A 25,336-nucleotide genomic window follows, 5' to 3' on the forward strand; every position below is an offset into this window, starting at 1 on the left:
TGGAATTAAACTAGGGACTGCATCCCTGCTCTTCACTGGCAGGACACAAATTATACAGTTCAGTCAGGCTTCTTGCCCCAGAAGGGACTTGTTGCTGTCAGTCTTTTCTTTGGTCTTGTGTTTGTGAGGAGGAACTTGTCTTCAAACTGTGTAACAATGATAGCACAAGTGCATTGTCCAAAATAAGAAAACTTGTAGAAAAAGGAGTACATGAGACCGAATGAAAAGAAACCATCCGACAGAGTCACTAGAGACTGTAACAGTTGACTGCCTGCTGTTGTATTTCATGCCTTTCATAAGTGTCCATGACATGCAAGAAATCTCAGTCCCCTGCACCAGCTCTCAGCTTCCATTACCATCTTGTGCTTAGCACAGTGGGAAACAAAGACCTATTGATTACGAACCCACACCCCCACAAACACACCCTGATGTTCCTCTTGCCAGGGGCAACTGCTGGCCCATCCTCTTCCTGTAGGTGGTGGAGGAAGAGGGCACAGGTTCCCGCAGTGCTGACCCCGCTGCTGGGAGTGGGATTGGTGTGCTGCCATCCATGTGTCCACATCGAACAACTCCTGAGCCTGAGCTGTGATTCTTTGTCTGACCTTCTGGTTTCAACCTCCATTTCATTAGCTGCTCCAGCACTGTCCTCGCAGCCCTAATGAGTTACCAACTCCTGCCTTCCTAAGGCTCTCAAAGCTGTGGTGACATCTCATTGATTCATCTAGCTGATGATGCCTCCTACCTCATGTTGTTTTAAAGTACCCTTCAGAAGGCAGCAGGGAAAAATTTTGTGATGCAGAGATGGTGCAACTATTGGTTTGTTCATGTTTATATGTCATTTTCTTGGCAGTAAAATTAAGGCTTGGTGTTTGGTGGCATAGTCATGACAACTTGCATTGCAGTATGCAACACTTAGGGAATATAATATTGTAGTTGTGACATTACATGACTTAATTTACCTCATGGTTCATAATCTACTTTATACATTGGCATCACAGCCAAGTTCTTTTCAAGAGCAATTAATCTGTCCAAAAAAAGCTGTTTGTGTTCATTAAAAAAGTGTTAACAAATTTGGGCTAAATTCAGTAAGTAATTTTGAAAAAAAAAAAAAAAGTGATCTTCTTCAACATGAAATCATCTGATTTAAATTATATCTCAAGTTGAAGAAGACCATTAATTCCTTCTTCTGGTTCAGCAAAGAGAAGAAGAAAACCACTGGTCAAACACAAGTGAAGCGGGTCTGGATTTTTTTTCAGGAGATGGTTCCCTTTCTTTCCGGTGTTCACATATGGATTTTGAATGGAAAATCTAATCAGCTGCTGAGATGGAGTAGTATATTGCACACCTGCTCCGTGCCCAGACTCGGGGCTGTATGTGAGAGAGTGTGATGACCCTTAGTGGTCGTTTATGAAAAAGAGGGGTGGAAATTCAGAGATACAGCCAATCTGCTGAGGCTGCCTCAGGCAGATGACCCCCAATGACATGCACCCACAGCCGGGATGCAAGCTGCATCTGAGCTGTCAGATTTTGGCTTCCAGCCCCTGGGCAGAGCCGCCAGCGATGGGCAAGTCGTCCCAAGCGGTTTGGTCAGTGCTGTCCCAAGAGAGAGAGCACAGAGACATTGTTCAGTCTGGGGAAGCTGCTCTCAACCTGGAGGGTTTTATCTGCACCCTGGATGCGTGGAGTTTGAGAAGAAAGAGCCCACGAAAATCACAGGCTCTCTTAACCCGGGTCATGCCAGTGGGTGCTCGTGTTCCCCCTGCCAGGGAGCTCCTCGGCCGCTGTCCCTGGCTCGGGAGTCAGTTTTGCACATAAGGTGCAAATGTGATTGCTGATGAGCAAGGTCCTGGTGAGCGCCAGGGGAAACCATGCCAGAGTGTTTCCTCCCAGTCTGACTCATTCTCATTCATTAAGCCAGAGCCAGGCCAGAACCCTCCCTGGCACTGCACTAGTTTTTTGGTTTATGTGTAATAGCTACAGACCTGAGGGCATGGGAGGCATGAGGCCAGCTTAAACAATAAATACCCTGCTGTGCCTTGCTGCTTAAACAGAGTAATTACTGCCTTACTACATGTGACCCCTCTGTTCCTGTCCCTCTGGCAGTTGTTATTTCATGGCTCCCTTTACACAAGGGATGGCTGTGCCTCTCTCCGAGCTGTACATCTCTCTGTCTGCTACTGTCTCACCTCCCGTCTTTCTCACTCACTCTGTCTCAGTGCCTTTCTCTTTGACAGTAGCTGACTACCATTTTCTCTTTTTCTCAGTCACTGAAGAATCTCACTCTTTTTGCATTTCTCTCTCCCAGCCACTGTCACTCTCTTCATTCTCCCTGTTTTTTCTCCATCTATTTTTGTCTTGTCTCAAGCTTTCCCCATTTTTACCACTTCCCATGCTACTCTAGGTTTTCTGCCTTCCTTCCTCACTGTAGCATTGTAGCACTAGCTGTCCCTTTGCTCATCCACCATCTGCTTCTCTCTACTGATCTCTTTGCTAAAAACAAGCCTCTTCAGCTAAGGGATAGGAAAAAATGCCAAGCTCATTGGAATCTGTGATGGCTGAGGAGACAGACTGATAATGAAAACTTCAAAGTTTTGAATTAAAAAAAAACCCCTCAGCTGGAGGTAAAACAAAAAAATCATGTCAAAAGCTCCCTTAGCTATTTTTGTCTTTCAGAAGCCTGTTCCTAGGGAATAGAAGGTGCAGAGGGAAGGAGGAAAGTTAGGTGAGCAAAACCTCAAACACTAAATGGAGAGTGCAGAGACAACAAAACCTGCAGTTCAGCAATAGAAGTTGCTACACACAAAAAACTTGAAATGGCATCCATTGATTTCCAATCTTTTTTATCTCCTTGCATCTTGTTTTAGGCCCAACAAAGATGCATAACCCATTCTGCTCTCCTCTCTTCACAACTACAAAGATGCTTGGAGGGAAAACAAACATAGGAGCAGGGTGGCTGATCTCTTTCTCCACATGCCAAGTGCAAACAGATACTTTCATCAGATCTGAATTTTAGTTTAAATTAAGACCACGGCAGTTTAAAAAAAAAAAAAATAAGAGAACTAAAGTAATCTCTGCACAAGAAGAAGCCCAGTGTTGGATACACGGACAGGAGATGAGATGAAACAAAATGTGGCTGCCACCTCTGGAGATCAGCTTCCCCTTTGGACATGTAAGAAACTAGGGCATGAAGGGAAAGGTCTCTCTGGTAGAGCATGTGTCTGAATGCACTGCTGGCCCTGACTACCTGAAAGAGCTGTCTGCACACAGTACAAGTGGGATTTTGTCTGTGTGTGTGTCATTTGTAGAAAGGAAGCATTTAGACTTTGAGGAAAGAGTGATGATGTGTGGCAGAGCAAGGGGCGGAGGTGAGAAGGGCCCATAAATGCCTGGGGAATGTGTCAGTCTGTGTTTCTGCCCACACAGGCAGATTTATAGATGTAAAAACAAATAAAATACATAGTATATAAAATACAGAATATAATATATATTTATTATATCTCTATGAGAGCACAGGCAGGTGTGCACACCAACAAGGACAATATGCAGAGCCGATGGGGTTGTACAAGGCTATTTCCAGAGGGTAGGGGGAGAGGAGGGCTTCTTGCCAGCAGGCTAGCATAGCCAAGGAGATTTGCTGTTCGGGTTCATTATTTACTGGGTCCAATTAGGAAGCCAGTGGATAGGAAATGTGGCTGAGGCAAGCAGGCCTTCAAAGCCTTTCTCCTGCACACATCAAAGCTGCTGCCGCAGATCCCTCTGCAAAAAAGGCTCTGCCAGCTCCAAGCAGCAGCAGCCGCCTGGCTCGTGCTGCTCGGGGTCGTTCCCTCTTGGTTTGATTGTCAAGCCTCCCAGGCTCATGCTCTCTCTATCTCCAGCCTCCAGAGCAGAAAGCTCCTCTTTCTGATTTACTGGGACAGAGTTAAGGAGCTACAGCTTGGCAAGAAGATGTTTAATGGAGCTATAGCAACAAACCAAGCTAACTATGAACATGTGAAAGGCAAAAAACCTCCAGGGGAGCAGGTTGCCTGAAGTCATGCAAGGGGATGGTTTGGGATGAGAAGAGCTGCACTGAGTGAGAAGTTATCCCCCGAGGTAAATCTGAAAGGACCCTCGGTGGGAAAAGGCTGTACTGAACCAGGCAGAACAACCAGGAGACAACCCCTGTCAGCAAGGAAGCTTTGGCAGTAGGGTCAGAATTTCATCCCTTGATAATCTGCTCAAGGCAAATGTCTTCTCTTAATGGGAATGGAGTGGCTCACTTGCCAGGAGCTGGCAGTCCCTCTTTCACCTAATAGAATATGTTCATTGTCATCGGTACCAAAGAGCATTGTCCAAGCCTTCTCCCTCCCCACTTTGATAAACTGCATAGTGACAACCATCACTTCCCTGCCAAAGCCAGCTCTTGTGCAGAAACATTTGTAAATTCACTCGATGTATGAAGCTGTGTTCCTGCTCCCCCCATCCCCTGTTTGCCTTAGAGGTTAGAGTTAATATGACTCACCTAATCTGGCTGCCAAAGTGAATTAGTGAAAACATCTCTACAGCTCTCTGCAAGATATCACAACCTGACATTTCTCTAACACACTGTGATACATCTTTCCTCTCTCTGATCTGTACTACAACACCTCAATTTTATATAAATGCTTTTTGTTAGAAATGGTTAATGTGCTCTTAGAGGGGACAAGGCAGCAAGCAAAAGAGTCTGTCTTGAAAGTGAGAGCAGTTCTTGTAGCAAATGTTGATGCTCAGGGTCACCAGTGCAGGGACAAGAACAGTGCTACCACTTATTCAGCAAGAGACTGTCACAGAAACTTTCCCTGAAGCGTTATGCTTATTTCTGTGTCCTAGTGCAGGGGAATGAGGAGCTGAATAGGGTTATTGATGTCTTTGACATGCCCTTTAGAACAGAAGTCCTGTCTTTCACTGATTTCCAGGGCACTCCACTGGGCAAGTCAGCAGCTCATCATGTCTTGGGAGGAGTTCTGTGTAGCTGTGAAAGCTCTCCTGCTGGACATGGTACACAGTACACTTCAAGTGCATGCATGGATGCAGAGGAGAAGCACAAAAACATTTTCCCTTGGGAAAGTATCTACCCTTTTAGGTTACTTTGGAACTCCATTGATGTGGTTCTCTAACAGACAGACTTAACAGCATCCGTAATGAGGGGTGCCACTCCATTAGAGCTGGTTAAGTCACCCTCAACCCTGTTGTCATTATGGTGACAGACTTGTGACAAGGGCAAATTGCAGGAGAAGCAAGTCCCACTTGGAATGAACCCTGTGTATAAACAAGGCGGAATTGCAGAGCAAATGATCAGCAAAACAGAGGCAAATTACTTTTTAACCTTTTCTTTGTGAGTCTTTCCCTGATTTCTGATTAACTCTCCAGTCAACCGACTGACCTACCACCTGGGAGTGCTGCTGTGAAAGGAGGGGAGTGTTGGTTGTCAGCTCAGTTTGGGGGTGGGATTTTTAAAGTGCTTTGTTAGCAGGTAGCAATATGAGCAATATGCCATAAGAAGATCCGGGAATTAACAGAGTTCCCAAAAAGAACTGATCCCTGCTGTAGCAAAACCAGAAACAATGTACTGCCTCTACAGACAGCAGCATGGTGCAGTAGTTGCAATGCAATCCTTCATCTGTGTTCAGCCCCGGTAACACCTCATCTGAAATGCTGTGTTCAGTTTGGGGTATCACACTTCCAGAAAAATGTGAACTTGTCAGAGAGGTCTAAAAGCAAAGAACAAGAATGATCAAGAGCCAAAAAAAACCTCACCTACAGAGGAAGGTTGAGAGACCCTGGCAATGTTCAGCCAAAAGAAAAAAAAGATGACAACTGAGGGAGGAACATAAGTGATTTAAAAGTTGATAAAAGGCTATTGCAGGGAAGGAGGGAATGATTTGTTCTTTTTGTCTGTAGTGGCTAAGACAAAAGTAATAGCTTTAAATTGCAGCAAGGGAGACTCAGGTCAAACTTCAGGGAAACTGCTCCAGTGGTAAGGACAGCAAAGCACAGGAACAGATTGTCAGGAGTGGCTGCAGAATCTCTGCCGCTGGAGGGCAGAGGATGGCTGTGTCCCTGACATGACTCATGTGTCCTGCCTTGAGACTGGGGAATGGATTAGATGGTGACTGAAGTGCCTTCCACAGTGCTGTGACTCACCTAACTCTGATTCCCTAACATATTCATGAGTTCCAGCAATAAAAAACACCCATGAAAATCCCACCCTGCTTCCTTCTCCACTGACTCTCCACAGCATCAGCCCCAGCAGAGAGAAGAGGACTGAGAGCCGTGTCCTGGCAGCAGGAGCCAACTTTGCCTCCTTCCCTTATGCAATACACTGCTGCCATGCAGGAAGGTCCTGCAGCAGACTGTTAGGGGATGCAAAAACCAAAGCAGTTGTAAATTTTAGACCAATGAGATTTCCACTACCTGAACATCTGGTAGGAGCTGGGAAAAGGGACTGCTGATGAGCCCTGCTGAAAGAGAGGAGGAGCCTTGTCTTTAGATGAGTCTAATAGGTACATTGCTGTTTTCATGCTGAGTCTCCATGATAGGGGGTGGTTTTCCCCTAGAATGATTCCAAAAATTGCCTGTGAAAAGGAGAAATAAAGAAAAGACAAAAATAATTCTGTAAGAGACAGAGTTCTGAGCAGATTTTGAAGTTTCTAAAGTCCCTCTCTGATGCAGACGGGAATTGCACACAGCTGGCATCGCCAGTGGGCAGCGAACTTTTTGGAAAATCTGACCACTCTCTGAGGAACCTGAATGGGAGCTCTTGTGAGCTGACCTTTTTTTTCTTTTTTCAAATCTGGCTTTTACTCTTTGAGGGTTGGGGGATGCTTTCTCTAAGCATACACAGGCACAAAACTGGGGCTTGTGGTTTCCCATGCTGCAGAGCAGTGCTCACAGCCCTCTGAGAAGAGGAAATGGGGTTCAGATTCTTTCCAGGAGGTGCCTTACTTTGCTTTCTGAAGGAATAGAGAAGATATACCAATCCTAATATTTCATGCTTCCCTGACAACTTTCATGCAACGAATCTAATGTGTTTTATATGGGTTAACCTCACTGCCCTGCTCTAACCAGGAGGTGATGGGAGAGGGGGTGCTATTTGCTGCAGTTCACAGAGGGAGAGCAAAGGAGCGACTCACTCAAGGTCATACAGTGAGTTAAAAGCAAGGCCACAGACCTCCCCTGATTCCTGCCCCCATCCATAACCCTGACTGACACTCAAGTCACTGTTTTCCAAAGTGTGTAAGCGAGGCAGCACGGTTTAAATGTGTCATTTCATATGTACAGTAGATCAAGGATGCGTGATGATTATTGGTCTCCGCAGATCAAATTACAGTTTGTTTCTCTCAGTTTGGCTGTGTTTAATGGTAGCTTGACCTGATCGATGGCACTCCAGGGTGGTGGCTGCTCTGAGAGACAGAAAGACATTTTTCACAGTTTTGCAGTGGAGAAAAGGGTGCTGACAACAAACCAGCACATCTGAGGACCCAGCACATCAGCCACAGCATGACTAACCTCTGGTAGTACTCAGCCATCACACTAGTGAACTTAGTCTGATCTCATGTGGTGGAGATTTTGCTTCTCGGCCTGGGCAGCCTGTGAGATGCTATGTATTGTATCACCTGTATGCGGCCTTCCAGATTTTCAGTTTTTCATGGTTAAATGAAACACTGGTATCTTGCTGATACGGCTTCTGAAATAACTTTTAAATGGCTCACGACTGTTACTCGTTTGCAGAATCCGTGTTGTGATTGTTCCTCCATAGCAATTTCCCAAATCTGAAAGCCTAACAGAAGCACCCTCTGTATTCTTCTGTCCTACCAGGCAGAGAGTTTGAAGGTGAGGAGGAGTACCTGGAGATCCTGGGGATCACACGAGAGCAGTCGGGCAAGTACGAGTGCAAGGCTGCCAATGAAGTTGCCTCGGCTGACGTCAAGCAAGTCCGGGTCACTGTGAACTGTGAGTACATCGCAGCTGGGGCAGGGCAACGGGGAGAGCTTTGCCCACAGGCGGGGGTTACTTCAGGAGAAACAGAGAAGCATCTCTGGGTTTGGATTATACAATCAGAAAAGGAGGGCGCTGAGAAAATTATCTGCAGTCAGACACTTGCCACAGGGTACAGTTTGTGCTTTCAACCTGGTAATATATAAGAAAAGGCCGGGGGAGGTGTGGCATGGAGAGACAGACAGAGAGGGAGAGGGAGAAGGAAGAGCTGTGAGTTGCCCCCATCTCTCCCCTCCGAGATGCTGGCAATGCCTTGTTTTCACTCATTGATATTCGGGTCAACAGTAGCGTGAAGAGAAGCTTCACCAAGGCAGCAAGGAGAGATAAGGGAGACCTCAGCTGGCTCAGAGCAAACACACGCCTGCCTGCACCCAGCCATCTCAGCAGTGCCTACACGGCTATCACAGCCAGGGGACGCGGGGCAGAGGCATGTGTTAATGACAGGGTGCAAAAACTTAACTTCTATGCTGGTTTCAGGTCATTAGTTTAAAGCTCTGTCTAAGAGACCCTCCATGCACCAGTGCAATACAGAGAGGGGCTTGACCAAAGGATACAGCAATCCCCTAAAAGCACTGAGAGGCATGGTTAGCTGTGGCTTACATCCACACCTGTGGAGGAAGGCATGGATCCCATCCCATATGTGCCTAGACAGATGTCCACTTCACTCTGCTGGCATGCTCCTCTCACAGTAATACAAAATATTTCAAATTGATGTTGCTCTTTAATCCTACACGTGTATATGTCCACCTCCATACTTGTATGGCTTATGTTTGGCACTGGAGTGATGTAGAGTGAGCTATCCCCATGTACCTGCTTTGTTTCCTTGCTTGGAGGCTAATAACTTTGCAGTTAGGATGGATGAATGGGAGGTATATCCTCTCCCGACCTTCTTCAGTTTAAATGGAGACTTAAATCAAAATATTAACTTAAATTGAAATTGGAGATGGCTACAGACATTTCTGGGTGCATATTCATGTCTTAATTCACAGGTAGAACAGTCGGGGAGAAGGTTAGGGCAGAGAGCTGATGGCAGAGTTTCAGCCAATACCAGTCTTAATTTGCCTGTAGGTGATTATAGCATCTTTTAATACCATTATTGCTCTTTGTCTGTTTCTTTACCTTGGTCCTTGTGGGCCATCACATCAGATCAACTTTTCTGCTGGCTTAGAAATTGAGGTTGTAAGCTCCCTACAGCATCTTCCAAATCCACAGTTTTTTATAGTTCCCTTAGAAACTGGGTGTCACTGGTTTAATATCAGCTGCCTCATGGGCCAAATTTGGCATTAATATGAACTGTAGTAGCAGATTTTCTGCACTGGGAGTATAGAAGTGTCACAAACAGCTGAGTTTATAAATTGGAAATGTTCCATGAGAACCAATTAATAGTTTCAAATATTTCTGTGAAACATAATTTCAATGGTGCTTTAATGTGTTTGAAACAGATTGTTTGTATAAAGTCAGAATGTTTGATTTTGATTTAGTTTCAACACATAATAACTATGCCACGGTTAAGACCTTAAACATTTTAACTGTTGGAATATACGGAAAAGTGATGTGATAGAGTATTGTAATACTAATATGTGGTGTAATTTGTAATGTAAGAAACTTAAAATTCCTTAAGGACAGATCTCTTCTTTTGAAAGAAAGGGAAATAAATCTAAGAGATCATGAGGACCATGCAGGAAAATATCAGTCCTATTTCAGCAATGAAAGCCAGATATTTACATACATCTTTCCTCATCCTGCTTTGTTAAGCAACTCCACAAGCAGCAGAAAATGGGAAAAAACACAATAAGCTTGAAAAATGGAGCCTGTCCAACCTCAGGAGATTCCTGGCCATCTCAGCATCTGCTGTGGAGCACTGTCATCTTGGACTGCAGGAGAAAGCATCTCACTTTGCTTTGGTCTCAGACTACCACCTTCAGGCTTCCCAAGTAATTGCCCTTGCACATCACAGGCAGGGAAACTGAGGCCTGGGGAGAGTGGGAGGAAAACAGCTAAAGGGAACCCACTCCTGGCTTCCCAGGCAGCAAATGGCTACACGCAGAGCAGCTGCCTTCTGAGTGCCATAGGCTGGTTTGTTTGGGACTGTCACCCGCCCCTTCTCCCGGGACAGCACTGCACCAACTTTTTTGTGGTGAAGATAGGGACTGCTCAGAGCAAGGGGCTGGGGAGCAGATGCCTGCTGGGATCGTTTTCTAGGCCCATGGAAAGGTGCCTGTTCATTCTGTGACTCACCTCTTGTGCCAGATTCATGAAATGGAAAGGTTTGTCTCTCTGTAGTCAGCAAGAAGATATACTGCTCAAACCAAAAAATCAAATAAGAATGGTTAAAAAATCACCTTTGCTATCCTTTTATTATCCCTCCTCCTTTTCAAATTAAAATATTTACATGAACTCACAGCCTTTCAATGTAGGATTCTATTTATGTACACTTATTCATATTTATGATGTTAGAGGGTGCACTGCAATATCCCTAAAGCCCTGCATAAAATCCCGATTAAGGTCAGGGAAGGGATCATATTGAGATGGCTAATGTGTTCACAAACAAATTTCCTTCCATACATTCTCCAGACAGATTTTTTTTTTTTTTTTCCTGTGGCTGACACAATCCATTTTGCCTTTTTTTTTTTTTTTTTTTTTTTTTTTTTTTTTTTTTTTTTTTTTTTTTTTTGCCTTTCAGTTCTGGGACAGATACAGATGGTGGAGTGTGTTTTATGGTAACTTGAGTCGCAGCAAAGTATCTGTCTGAGTTGCAGCCCTGTAATCTCAGGGCATGCAAGTATTAGTGACGAGAGACAAGGCACTTATTCCTTGATCCCTCTCAGCAGCCAGGTGGAAATAATTCTGCCATTTAACATGTAAAGCTTATTGCTTAATATTTTGAACATGGGGCTGGGATTGAAAATGCCAGTGCCTACCCTACCTGGTATCCAGCCAGTACTGAGACCAAGCTCCAGCAGAGCACACCGATATATTTTCCAAGTTTAGTTTGCCCATGGCAAAATGCTCAGACTTCAAAGTAAGCGGAGGTGGAAGCACCTCTGCTGAGGGCAAACTTCATGAAGAGCAGTCACAAGCACGCGCATCTGGAACTTGTCACAAAGCACGATGTCCAGGAAGGTTTGATCAGGATTTGTAACCTTGGACACCTAAAGGAAGTGTCTCAACACTGGCTCTCAGAGTTGCACTCACAGCTTCTGCTAAAGTTCTTCTCTTTCACGCCACAAATGTATTTCTGTTTCATACATGTTGCCTCAGTCCTTTCTTATTATCGTTTTGGCATTAGACAAAGAGTTTGTATGGAAAATAATTTTCACACTAGTGTTAAATTCCTTTATTCCTTTACTTTTGCTGTCTTCCTTTACCCTTGATGAAGTCTCTCATCTTCTCCTCTCTAATAAGCCATGCAAACTAGACATCTATAGGTAAATATTCATAAATTGCTGAAGTCCATCATTAACCTTAACTCTGCCTGTGTATGCCTATGCATTTATGACAGAACTTTATTCAGCAGTGCTGAGGAGAAGCACATGTGAGGAGTGCTGCTAATGTTGTACATTAGGGAGTGTTCAAAGAGCAGTGTTCTGCAGAGGAGCAGGGGGGAATGTGCCGGGGGGAGCTGCTGTGGGCCTCCAGTAGCCCGTACAGTTTGCATGGGGCAGCCAGCCCTGACACAGTTTCACTGTTTGGTTCCACCTGGAAGTGTGTGGACTGACCACGTGTTTCCTTCCTGCAGACCCTCCCACCATCACAGAGTCCAAGAGCAATGAAGCGGCCACGGGACGACAAGCCTTACTGCGGTGCGAGGCATCAGCAGTGCCCACACCTGATTTCGAGTGGTACAGAGATGATACCAGGTGAGGCCTTTAGCTCGCCTCTTCCCTCCTCTCTTTTTTAGTCCATTGAAAAGAGGTTTCCTGTCATCCTCCCCATCTCCTCTCAAACATATTGCTCCTTACAATCCATTTGAGTCACAATGTCCCATCTGACTCGGCAGAGCCAGCGTGGTTATGGCTGGAGGAGGCAATTTCTCTCTGCACTGGAGATGCTGATGGAAATGCAGACGATGGAGCTCTTGCCTTAAAGTCAATTATGGGCCAACACCTGATTAATACAATGTTCATGTGTTACGTAGCCCATGATACAGACCAAAAAGTAGGTAGTGTTAGTCTTAAATTAGGTAATGCTGCTCTAGGTGCATTCTTCTAGGAGAAGGAGCTGCTGAGGCATGAGATTCCCTCACCTGTCTGACCTGGGCCTCTCAGTCTTGCATATGAGAATAAATGAGAAGAGAAAAAGGATCTGTCCTTTCTACCTGAGCATTTATCTGGAATTAAGAAGGTTGTGTTATTACCCTACATTTTAGGGTAGCCAGCCCTGAACAGGGTGCCCAGGTTCAGGGGTGACTCAGCATTGGTATATGCACATACTGTGAATCAGTGTGTTCCACTAAGAATATTTTGTTTAAGTACAGACTAGCCTTCAGCTGGCTATGGTGTGTTCACTTCCAGAGTGACTCAGTGCTGGGTAAATGCTTCCTCCCTTTCCCTTGTCTTTCCTTGGTTCTCCACTGCTTTACCAGTGGCATTTCATCCCACTGAACTCCTATGCTCCTTTCATTCCCTCTTCCTGTTTTCCATCCATGCCTTCTTTGCTCTCTTTCCTCTCGCATCTCCTCCCTGCTTCCCTCTATCCTCACCTGCCAGCTGGGCTGAATGACTTTGGTTTGCTGTGTGCTGAGGAGGGATTTCCTTCCCAGTCCACAGCTGCCGTTGCCCTATACACCTCTCCTCCTGTCTTCCCAGGATAAACAGCGCCAATGGTCTGGAGATTAAGAGCACGGGGAGCCAGTCTCTGCTGATGGTGGCCAATGTCACTGAGGAACACTACGGGAACTACACCTGTGTGGCTGCCAACAAGCTGGGAGTCACAAATGCCAGCCTATACCTTTACAGTAAGTACGGGAGAGGGTGAAGGGAGGCTCTCACAAAGACACAGCTGTGTAGGAAGCACACGGTGGCCAAAACTCAGGAAGGCATCTTCTTGACAACCCAGCACCCTCAAACCTTCAGCCATGACCTGGCTTGCAGCACTCTGCTTCGGATACCTACGTGTTCATACTTGCCTTGAAACACAAACACAGCCAAATCAAAAGGTTTACAGTCAGGCCCTTTGATTGACTGGCTTTGCTGAAGACAGATTTTGTTAAAATAATAAAAATGTGTTTGTTTTAAAGCTGGAAACAAAAAACCCTTTAGAGTGACAGCCCCTTTAATAAGTAGACAGAAGGCCAGGGCTCGGAGGATCTATGACAGCTGAGAAATGACAAGTAATTCAGAGAGATGGAGAGAACTAGCCACCGAGCCTGAGGAGAACAAGACAGAGTCAAGAAAAAGAGAAATTGGTTTGAAACTGGAAGGGACAGAAATGAGAAAAGACAGAATGATTTTAAAGGGATATACCATAGGGAACATGGGGAAAAAGGTAATCAACAGATGAAACATGGAATAAGGTTCCTTGGATCTCATTCTGCTACCTTTCAGTTACTGAGTTTGTCTTAGTAAGTACAAACAGACAGAGGCTGGGACTAGACCAAGCTCTAGAGAAGAGTTTCCTGCTGGTTCTGAATTTTGCAGCTCATTCAAACCTGACCCTAAACAGAGCCCTTTCCCCTCACCGACCATCCACGCACACATACAAACTGCGGTGTATTCAAAATGCAGTTCCTAATTCCAGGTCTCAAACTTGGGCTAGACTTGGCCCACATGTTATTGGCATCAGGGATAGACTGCAGCAAAATGACCCACTCACACAAATGGCCACGTAGACACAAAAGTGACTGATGGCAGTGTTCCTCTGACGGTCCCAAATTGAATTAAAACACTCATGCCATGACCTGCATGTCCTTTTAAACAGAAAAAAAAAAAAAAGCTGTATAAAGCAGTCTGTATGGAATGCAGTTTAGTCTAGTTTCTGCTCTGTGTGGTCAGATTAATCAAACCACAAAAAAACCCCAAAATTGCAGTTTGGTTAACAGATATAGTGCAAAAGGATAAATGCATGGGCATTTTTTGTCTACCACCTTTGGATTTATTTCATGGCAGTTTGAATTTTTGCAAATTTGGCTATATTTTGTGGTCGTTATTTTCTAAAGAACAGATATTATCATAAAAGAACATATATTTGATTTCCTGTAGCATTGCAGCACACAAAGCAAATTTCTACTTTGAAAGTCTTTTCACCCTGGTCTTGTGACTGTCATGAGATTTAAAAAAAATCCTCAGGCAGCAATCTGGAACACAATTTTCAAATACTCCAGATTTGTTCTTGCTGATATTAATATAATTCTAAGTTTAGAATCCATTATTTGTGACTGAATTCTAAATTTGGCCCTCTCTGTTGGTTCCTGTTACAGAGATGAACTGAAATGCATCACTGAAACAAAATATAAAATGAAATTCAATAATGCATATATGCACATATGATTTTAGCTGGAGGGTTAGTTTTGCTAGAGAAGCATTTTGTATGACTTCAGAACTTCACCTCAAAGGATCTCAAAGGATTTGCTAGCAATGAATAAATATTTTAATATCACAAGTCATTTAGAAATGGGTGAATGTTGTTAGCACCATTTTGCAGTAGGAAGTTAAGGTACAGAGTGAAGAAGTGGTTTACCCATGGTCATAAAATGAGTGGCAGAACCTGTGAGAGACCCAAGGAAACCTTGCACAGTTGCTGTTAACTAGTCCAGGAGGAAATGTGGACATTCATAAAGATGATTTGCAACAGTGAGGATCCTATTTTAGCCCCCTTTTGACATGTATGAAGAACACTTTCCTTCCCTCAACTTGTTGGATTTCATTTATAATTTTTTAGAAATTCAAGGCTTGTTTATACTGGAGGACACTAGAGAACTTCACAAGAGCCAGGAGAATGGAGGTGCAGGAGCTGAGAGAGGTTTGATGATTTTCAGTGAACTCTTTCTAACTTGTTTTTGTTGCTTGGTTAATCCCTACTTTTGCAGTGTGCAATTGCTTCATATTGTTTCAGGAAATCTCTGTTCTTCTAGTTAGTGTGGAAGAGAGAAAGAGAGAGAAAAAAATAAATTCAGGCAGACTACAGCTGGTATTTTGAAGGTTAAGAAATCAGGGGGGAAATGAGCGAAGGGAATCCAGCATCATAAAGATAAAGAAAGCCGCTGAAAAAAACCTACAAGCCCAGATGAAAGAAATGCTGTAGTGATCACACGGTAGCTGAAATAACAGGTAATGCACATTCCCAGCCACACACCCAGACAGAAAAATAAGGCAGTGCCAAGTTTTTGCAAGGTACAGAAGATACTCAAATACTTGGGAGTGTTTTTCATCCCTGGAATCAGAGATTTTATTTCCTTTTTAAATAGAGAACAAGCTCACTGTAGGGCAACATCCCACTGGGGAGGTAAGTACAGCGATGGTTCCTCAGTGTCCCATTGCAGCACAAAAAAGAATGGCAGCAAGGAGTGAAGAAACAACCAGAGAGTTAATAATGAGGTACTGGCAGCTTCGCCTGAGGTGGAGGGCAGACAGGGAGTGAGCGAAATGATATGAAAGAACAGTTTAGCAATAGAGAAAAATTGGTGGCTACCATTTCATGAAATCTCAGTCAGCACTGAAAAACTCTCAGAGAGACTGAGTGCCTTAGATGTCAATGTCATAGATAGAAGATGCATTAAAATACAAAAGCAGCTCCCTTGAGCTGTATGAATAGATAGCTAGTGATCTTCCTTAAAGGATGTAGCAGCAGGATTGCCTGCTGTAGGTGGAGAGATTTATATCCCTCACTCCTGGAGACTGAGTTTACAACATAAATACGGCCCCACCAAAGGTTTAACTTACCCAGGAAACTGTCTCCAACAGCAAATATGGAATACGTTTGTAGAGAGGGTACTCAGGAACAGTTTGATGATACAACTGATCTAATAGCTTTCTGGCATCCCTTCCCTCCCAGTCCTTTTGCTCATCCTGCTCTGTGCCACATGGTTTTGTTGTTTCACTTATTCTGCCACCAGTGGACAGCCCACTGAGCCAGTCCAACCTGCTAAACCAGTGAATAAGTAACTGAGCTTTATTGCTCATCTCTCTAAAATGCCCCAAATGTTTTCTTTTGTTGTACTGAGCTGAACTAGTTCATGGCTGGGCTCAACAGGCACCAAAGCCCATGCAGGAGAGGAAGCTGTATAACACATCTGTGGGTATGAGGAGCTGGGAGGCAGGACCATGTTTGGCAGCATTGGTGAGCCAGTAGGTTGATTCAGCTCTGCAGAGCCTGGGAGCAGGGTTTGTAAACCCCAAGCACAAAAAAGGGACAGTAACACACATCTCTGTGAAAATCACCTGACAGAGAGGCAAAGCCAGGGCTGCCATCACAGAGCAACAGAGGTGAAAAGCGATGACACAACTGAAGGGAAAGGGTTCTTCCTCCAAGTGTATTAGGAGGTAGGGAACAAGTTTTCTTTTTGTTTTACTCACCTACCAGTGCTATGAAAAGCATTATGAGTGAAAGTCACAATTTGTATCTTAACACATGCTACACAGAGGTATATATATATATACACACACACAAATGTTTATATACATATACACATAGCAGATACACATTTGCTGGAGGAACATAGGTTTATGTGTAGGTGAGTATGTATATGAAAACATGCACCTGTGTGATGTGTAAGCAAACCCACACATCCTTCCACAGCCACACAGAAGCACGTGCAGTACCTGGTGTATTCTAGCAAAGCAGAAAAAAGAAAAAAAAGCTTTTCCAAATTAGTTGCCTTCTGCCTCCTGCCGAGCTAGCCCATCCCATAGTCTGAAACAGGAGACATCAGCACAGTGCTGCACATTCTGATGCAGTCCTGCTGGCTCAGTTGGCTCAGTTGTAGGAGACTGTCACCATCAGCAGGTCCCCTGCTGCATTCTCTGCACCCTTTGGGGAATCAGCAGACGCACAGGTGAAGCAGAAGTTGACAAGACAGTGCCAACTTGAGAAGCTTCAGGTGGAGCCTAGCAGTTTTGGTTGCAGCAAGGCATGTTCCTAGGAGCTGGTGTTAGCCTCCAACTTGTCATTATTTGTTAGCATCCTGCCACAAGTGTGCACACGCTGACACCCCTCCTTCCGTTCTGCCCACGCTTTGTTGTGCCTGAGCATTTGGTTACGGTGGTGGCTGCTGGGGTTTGGAACCTTAACTGTGGCCAAAATCCCTCCTAGTGCACACCCCGTGTTTTCCCCAGGGCTGTCAGTAACGGGGAGACTCAGGAGACAGGAAAGTGGTTTGGGCTGACAGTCAGAGGGGGCAAGGCTGAGACACTGCTAATGAGCCAGGGTGGAACAATAAAAGCAGCACACAGTGGGAGAGGGGAACAGAGATAGAGTCCTTGAATAGAAAGCAGCATGATAATGAGGCCGTAGTGCTTTGCTTTAACTGCTTATGCTGTGCAGCCTGCAGCCTGCTGTGCAGGAAGAAGGTAAAGGGGAGTTGAGTTATTTAACCAAACTAAATAACAAGGAAGTCTTGTCAGCACAAACAGCCTGCTTTCGCAGAACAATGGTCCCCTGTTGCTACATAAACACAGAGATCCAGGCTAGACTTGTATTTGATCTCCCCTGTGCCTGCTGTGGATTCAAACAACTCCATTACCACCGTGAGGGGAGGAGTTCTGCCAGTGTCATAGGGATGGGCCTGACCTACTCAATCCTCATGAGCTCCAGTGAGACAGAAACTCACTCTTTGAACCAAGGATACTGTAGAAAGACCATTAGCCTCCAAATAGCTGGGCCTAGGTGATCAGAGAATAATAGTGGACTACTGATTTATCCTGCCAAGCTCTGTGTCCATCAGTTATGATCTTAGCAGGTAAGCCAGGAGACAACTCATTGCCCTAGGCTTACCAGCTGTTGCAGCTAAATGTCTACCTATGGATCAGTCCATGTGTGGGAACTTGTCTCAGTCAGTACAAGGCATCCAGCAAGCTCCAAAGGCAATGAAAGGAGACCCAGTGATAACAGTCAAGCCTGGGGACCTTGTATTCTTGGTTTTGTGCCTGGCTCTGCCAACAGTTCAGCATTTGACCTTGGGCAAACTGCTTCCTTGCTCTGTGCATCACCTGCACCATCTGCGAAGCAGAATTAGCACTACTGTTAGACTGAGGTCTCTGATACTGGTTTCCCTCAGTGTCTGTGCAATTCTTTTGGGATCCTTTTGTGGAAGAAGCAAACCGTGAAGCCAGCAGTGACGTATGTCAAAGTCCTGCTGTGACGTATAACGAGGACACATTATAAAAACCCTATAAACAAGACAGCAGGCTCTGTGCACAACTGGAAGATGACGAGTCTGCAAAAACTCTGTTCCCCTCAGAGGACAAAAACTCTAAAGGAGCAGAGTGCCCTTGAGGATTCACCAGGGTGACTGCTCCCATGCACAGATCCTCAAGAGTCCTCTCATTGTCAAGGAATCCAGGGTGGAGAAGGTTCTAGGGAGGCAACAACTACTCATGGAGGACTCCCACAACTCACCTCTCTGCCAAGACTAGCTTCCAGGCAGAGGTGTAGCTAAGAGGAGCTGTAGAGTGATGACATGGGTGGTCTTGAAAGTCAGAAGGAAGATATGGCCCATCAACTCCAATTACCTTCACTGCAGGTGCTTAATCCCTCTTGCTGTTTGGCTGTTATTTGTTTAGTTTTTCAAATTACTTCTTTCTGACTCCCAGTCCCAAGAGATGTTGATGTGTATTAGGCATGTTGCTAGCAAAATGCTCTGTATATGAAACCTACTCTAGTTCATTTAATTTGGGGATGGACAACTCCATCAGGTTTGTATCTGCTGCTTGCTTGGTGTGAAAAGTGGCTTGTCCTTTTCTCCTGCATGTTGCTTATTGTTTTTTTTCCCCCCTTAGAACGAGTTTTACCCACACTCCCCAATCCTTTTCCAGGTCAGTATATGTTTTATGTTGAAGTAGCTCTTTAGCCGGGTCATTCTCCGTCATCCTGACAAATGCTCAGAGCTAGGCATGGGCAAAACAGCTCAGAAATGTAGGAAGATAAGGGCTTTCCCTTCTCATTTAGGTGTCATTTTGTCTTTTCTGCTCACCTTCCTCATCCTTCCCTTTCCCCCCTCCCTCTTCAACAAACCAGTCAACTGAACAGCAACAACCTTTAACCAAGCTTTGAGCCATGACATTGTGTTGTCACCCAGGTCTGGACAGTCTTTAATGAGGTTCAATCTCCCTGCAGACCTACTCCTAAAACAAATTCTCATCCTAAGCTCTCTTTGCCCACTTGTTCAGATTTGGATCAAAAGCATAAGCAGAACTAAATTTTTGCAGAGACGGTGGAAAGGACACGGAGAAAACTAAATGTTAAAACACTGCCAGAAGGTTTTTTTCACTCTAGTTGAGCATCCTATCATCCACCATGAAACACTTTGTTTTTTCATGCTGTTGTCCTACCTCTCCAAGTCTTCCAGTCACATAGCCCTATACGTGAGGCAGAGAGCATGAAAAGAGGCACATGGTGAGGTGTTACTGTCTGCTTTATTCCAAAAGGGAAGAAGGTATGGAGGCAAAACAGGGTCTGGGTGTTTTTTCTGTCTCTGTGCTGCCCACTCCTGCCTCAGGTGCAGGCAGCATGGTCCAAACATCCATATGAGATCTGGGACGTGGTTGTGATCCTTTCATTCTGAAAAAGCACAGAAACCAGAAAGCAGGCTACAGCATTTGAAAGTGGTGTTTGAAACTAAATCAACATAAGGCAGCATATCCCTGTGTTCACTGAAAAAATCTTGGCCTACAGCTCCTCAGTATCTTTGTTTTACTGCCATATGAGGAAGATGCACACAACTTATGGGTTGCTCAGAGACCTAAATTGTTAATGTCTGCACGGAGCTTTGGGATAGAGTGTTATTAGGAGCCCATGTTGTTTTGCAAAAGAGCACCTGCTTGAACAAAGCACCTGCAGGTACTCCCATGAAAAGAACAATAAATGCTGGGTGTTACACATGCTCCGTTTAACTACTCTGCCGTTTTCAAATCAAGCTCTGCTCTTGGCAACTTATTCAGGCTCAGGATGTAGTCACAATTGCCTATTTAAAAGGCAAATCCACAAATACAATTAAAGAAAAGTACCTAAAAAAAAAAAGGAAGGGGGGAGGTGGAAATCAAGCTACCATTAAAATTAAATCCCAGAGAGTGATTTGTAAATAACATTCAAGGAGCTGAGAAAAGGAGTAAAGTAGGCCATTGGGAACCTACTGTGGTAAAATAAATCCAATTAAACACCATTATCTTATGTATTGCAAATGAAACTTGTGCTTGGATATGAAATTAAAGTTGCTGAGGCTGTTTCGGATGTAGGGTTTTGAGGAGTTTTCCAATTTTAGGTGTTCTTTTTTTTAAGCAGAATTTTCAGTGACAAATATTTTTGTCTGATGAAAAACCCAGGGCTCTTTGGTTTTATGATTATTTTTATTATATATCCTTAAATTCCACAGGCAGGCAGTGTTAATTTTTTTCATAGCCAGCCCTATTTACAGCTGGTTTTGAATTAGGAGCCCATTAAGCTAAATGATAAAGCAAAATCTGTGAGTGAGCAAGGCCAGGATTCCCATTACAAATACACCTCCTAATCAACTTGCCAAGGCCATCCTGCACAGCTTTAGTTGATCCTTTAAAACACTTTCCCCTCCATCTCTGAAGCTGTTATTTTTTTACTGCTCCCCAGTCTCCTGAGATCATCTTGAAGGACGTCCTGGTGTGACATCACTCCTGTGAGGAGTCTCCAGGAATTTGAGGTGCCAAATGCTGGTATATCTCCAGTGACTCAGGACATGCCAAGAGGATTTTGCAGAGGGGGAAAGTAGCTCTTAAATACTCTGGACCTCACTTGTTTTCTGAAAGCCCCTACCAGCTTCTCCACTGTGGGCCTTCAGCACAGATACTGGTGCTTTTTGCATGTCCTTTTACTGTGCTGCTCACCTTCAAAGAAATCTTGGGCATTAAATTTTGTTAGACCTTTTTCTTCCTATAAGTTGATGTTCTGAACTGTAGTCCTCAACCCTCAATTAAGCGATTCCTCAATGACCAGAATCACAGCCTCCTTCCTCTTTCTCCCTCAATTTTCATTTCTGTTAATCCTCAGTAACACTTCCCTGCCCTGTGGGGTTTTGAGCATTAATTTAAAAGGAAGGTGATTTGAGACAAAGAGAGCTGTAGTCCTGCTAAGCATTGCTATCATTAGCTGGCTGCTGTGGAAACATCTTGCTTTCAGGCAGGCTGGAGACTCAGAAGCAGCCCATTCAACTAAACAAATGGGACTTGAATTTGATGAGACAGTTTCCTAAAATGCTGGTGGAGTCCAGCTGATTCAGCTCTCAACTGAGTTGTCCTTGAAAAATGTTCTAGCCCTCCTGATTCTGCAGCCAGGCACTCAAAATGCCTTGAAATGTCTTCTGGGATGATGCCACATCATCACATCTTTCTGTCTGCATCGTAACATCATGTTATAATGGGCTGACACAAGACCTGGCTGTCAGCGAGCGGGGGCCTTACTGCATCATCAGGTGCTTTTTCAAAAGGATTTTTCTTCTGGAAGAAGAGAATTTGCTCATTCCACACCACATCTGCCAGTGGAAGGCCAAGTGTGGCCACTGTTGAACCTCAAAGGGACCTGTCAAAATTATGGCATTAGCTCCATCTTTGTCCTTCATTGTCCCTTGTCCTTAGCCCTTTGAACATGACTTCTTCCCCTGTGATTAGAACCTAGTGCCCACATCAGAATGGTGTAGCCAGACCGGTGGGCTTCAAAACCTGTGAGTCTTCCTCACAGGAGTTTTGTGATGAGGGCTTGCCAGAGGCTAAGTAGGGGCTTTCTCAGTGTGGTTAGCTTGATGCCCTGGGAGCTATGCAAGGGGGATGTGGTGTTTCAGAAAGCAGCACATCCACAGCTGCCCACAGGGCAACAAGTGTGTCAGTCTTTGGGGCCTGATCAGACAAAGTCATGGCCATCAATAGGTTGACACAAGATTTATAGCAGTAGTGTGTTAGCAATTAGCAGAGTGGGAGGGAAAAGGAGAATGAGGAGTCCTGTCTTTCTGCCAAAACGTGCACTGATCGGAGAATGACCCTGTGTGGCTGTAGATCGTAGATAGTCTCCATTTAGCTGTAGCCTGTGTAGCCTGTACTGTCACTAATGCCTTCATCAGGTGGGTGGGAGCTGGGGGAAGGGACTAGAGAGATGTTCATTTGGGTCTGATGGCCAGAGTGGGAAACAGCGAGCATCTTTCTTTCTAATACCCTCTCAGTCCTCTTTCCTCTCTCTGGGTGTCCAGCTGTGCAGAAGAGAGCTCCTCTGTTGCAGTGGTCACCTCCCACCCATCTCTGCTCTCCTTTTGCTTTCTGTAGTGCATGGCCCTGCCAGTTCTGCTGAGCTGGCTGCTCTCGTGTCAGCAGGGTCTGCTTTGGCAAAAGGTCCCTGTGCTTCTGACAGCTGAGTCCATCAAAGCTAGGGAGAGAAGCGTGGGGGATTACAACAGAGACTACAGGCTGTAAAGGGTTACCACTTGATGGGGGTTTGCTCACCAGGCAGTCAGCTCTCCCAGTATGATGTGACCAGCTGAAGGACTCATCCACCTCTGGAGTCCTCTTCACTGAGGCCTGAGGGTGCTTTCTCATTTGGGCTGTAGAAAAAGGGTCAGTGAAAATCCAGGCCTTCAGGTCTTTGAGACAAACTGGTTGGCAATGCTGGGGAAGCCATAGCATAAACAGGCCCAGATAGACAATCTTGTCTTTTTGTGATCTTGACAGAGAAATGGAGAAAAAATAACAAGCAGAAAAAAATAATGGCCATAGGCACCAAGCACATGAGGGCATATTTGGAGCCATGTCAAGTCTGGTATTCCCATAAATCGTAAGGCATTCAAGGGACATACTTCAGCTGTACTGGTCACTCCACAGTGATGTGTGCCTGACTACTCAGGGTATGCCTCACTTCCCTGAAAGCTGCCTGAGCCCTGGGCATTGTCAGCTGATCACGCCCTTGGCCTGGGTGGGAAGCACAACTCACAGTTCTCCTTACTTCCCACGGGTGGTATCCATGCCAATTTTCCAAAGAGCTCACTGTCCATTTCTGAGTGCAGAAGGGATTGGCCCTGCAGGATGGATGCTCAGACAGACCAAGCTTCTCTTGCTGCTCAGGGTCAGTGCCAGTCCCTGCCAGGGCTGCAGGCACTGAGGGCTGGGACTGCACTGGGTGCCAAGCCTGTGGGGCTTTCAGGCCAAGGGAACAGGAAGGACAAGGCAGGGTGAAGGCAGGCAGCCAACATCATAGTAATTGCTTCTTGCTATTTCATAGGTACGAGGCAAGGGATGGCACTGTAGCTTATTTTGACTCTGTGGTTTAAAGTGAGTAATACCAAAGTCAGAGGTGATGATAGTGTCTTCCAAAAGGAGGCAGTATGGCTGTAGACAGAAACAGCATCTTGGGGAAAAGAGACATGCCAAGAATTCATGCCAAGCTACCAACACTGCTTGGTGGGTTTTGCTGAATAGCAACAGACAGCTTCTGTTTGTCGAGATTGCTTAAAAAAAATTAAAAGCCAATCTGCTTCTTCCCACCCCTCCCAAAAAAAAAAAAAAAAGTGTAGAGAAAAGAAAGCTTTGTTAGAGAAAAAAGAGAGACACAGGGGAAAAGAAAGAGAAATGGCTTTACTGCCTGATCTGTTTCTGTACTTTCTGTTCATTATTTTAATTTAGACTGATGTATTCCAAAATGAGCCTTGGGTTGTATATATTTGCATAGTACAGTGTTGTGGAGAATCCAGTGAGTGAAGATCAGCAGCAGAGGATGGGAACTGAGACTGGAAGTCCCAGAAAGATATTCCTCCAATCTGAGTCCTTGCAGTGGGATAAGGAAGATGTTTCAAGGTCTATGCAGTCACCGGTGTGGCTTTGCATGCATGCAGAACAGCCCTGCAGAACAGAGGTCAGGGCACAGCAGTCAGGTGGGAGAGTGGAGCTTGAGTGGATCCAGTGGGGGAGAGAACACATAACTGCACTGCAGAGATTAGAAACAAACCCATGGAAGAGTGACAGCCATGAAAAATCAGTTGTCTGATAGGCACAGTGATAGTGTTACTGCTGTAGCATGGACAGATTACCCTGCAGAACAGAGCTGGGGCAGGCTCTAACCCTCCTGAGCCAGATATCCCCAGCCCAGAGGACATTCATAGCCTGATACCATCTGTATGTTATATGAGCTTCTGAAGTCATCAACTGAACTTCCTCCTTTGGAGACATTGAAGGCAACCTATTCCCACTGCACAGCAGGTGTACTTCAATCCTTGCTCTCTCCCTCTTGCTCTCCTTCTTGTGTTGAGCTGCCAGACAGGCTGGCTGGAACTGCAGAGGGCAGCAAAGAGGAGGATGAAAAACTGCCACTGTTGCCTTGATTTAATCCCTACACACACACAAAAATTCCTCCAATCCCTGTGAAAAAATGACCAAAGAGTAATTTCCACCTTCCTCCTCCTCCTCCTCCTCTTCGCCCTTCCATTTCCAGTGTAAACCACTCAAGAATTTGCCCAACAAGCTGGCCTCCCCTCTGGTTATTGTCCCAAGTGAACAGTCTCTCCATTCACTAACCCATGACGGTAAGTTGGTTTGGGAAGCTGCAGGTTTATCTTCCCAGCTCAGGCAGTGCACTGGGCCCGCTTGTGAACCGGTTGCCATTCAGTGTCTGCTCTGCTGTTGATAAAGCACATTACACATGGCTGGGCTTGCATGATTAATACAGCTGTCTAAGCGCTCTCTCTAAAAACAAAAACAACCAGAAAGGAGAAGGGAGGTGTGGGATTTGGGAGGGAGGGTGTGCATGGGGAAAAAACCCAACCATTCCAAAGACATCAGGCTCGCAGAAAAAGCAGAGCAGTCCTGGAAGGCTTTCGCTCCCATGGGCGAGCAGGTCTGTCAGCAGAGCTCCCCTGCCAAAGGGAGAGGCCTCGTGGCAAGGTGAGCAAGGAGCAATGTGCCTGGCCCTTCCCCAGCATCGCCTGCATGTCCCCCTGCTGCCTGGGGAGTGCATGCATGGATGGGAGATGGGGTCAGGCCCTGGAGAAGGATGTGCTCTAAGCAGCATGGCTTCAGCAGGGCCCGGTCAGGCAGCCCCTACGGTAGGTGTTGCAGCTACACAGGCACACTGACCCATGGGGACGCTCCCCAGCCACGTCACCGTACCCACCCTGTGCTCAGAGGCACAGCCCACAGGCACCGAGCAATCTCCAGGCACCCTG

The 25,336-nt window shown here is 45.3% G+C and overlaps 1 protein-coding gene across 3 annotated transcripts in view; it reads left to right on the forward strand.

Annotated features, from left to right (window-relative positions):
- LSAMP (limbic system associated membrane protein) overlaps nucleotides 1-25,336 on the forward strand; it is a 1,003,861-nt gene that overhangs the window by 961,015 nt on the left and 17,510 nt on the right. For 2 of the 3 annotated variants that reach the window (XM_032098511.1, XM_032098510.1), the window contains 4 exons: nucleotides 7,837-7,971; nucleotides 11,756-11,876; nucleotides 12,825-12,973; nucleotides 18,951-18,986. In XM_032098511.1, coding sequence (XP_031954402.1) covers nucleotides 7,837-7,971; nucleotides 11,756-11,876; nucleotides 12,825-12,973; nucleotides 18,951-18,986 — 441 coding nt within the window. The remainder of the gene's footprint in view (nucleotides 1-7,836; nucleotides 7,972-11,755; nucleotides 11,877-12,824; nucleotides 12,974-18,950; nucleotides 18,987-25,336) is intronic. The other variant, XM_032098512.1, reaches the window with a different exon arrangement.

Source organism: Corvus moneduloides, chromosome 2 (assembly GCF_009650955.1).
Source record: "Corvus moneduloides isolate bCorMon1 chromosome 2, bCorMon1.pri, whole genome shotgun sequence".
In the NCBI taxonomy this organism is placed as follows: Eukaryota; Metazoa; Chordata; class Aves; order Passeriformes; family Corvidae; genus Corvus; species Corvus moneduloides.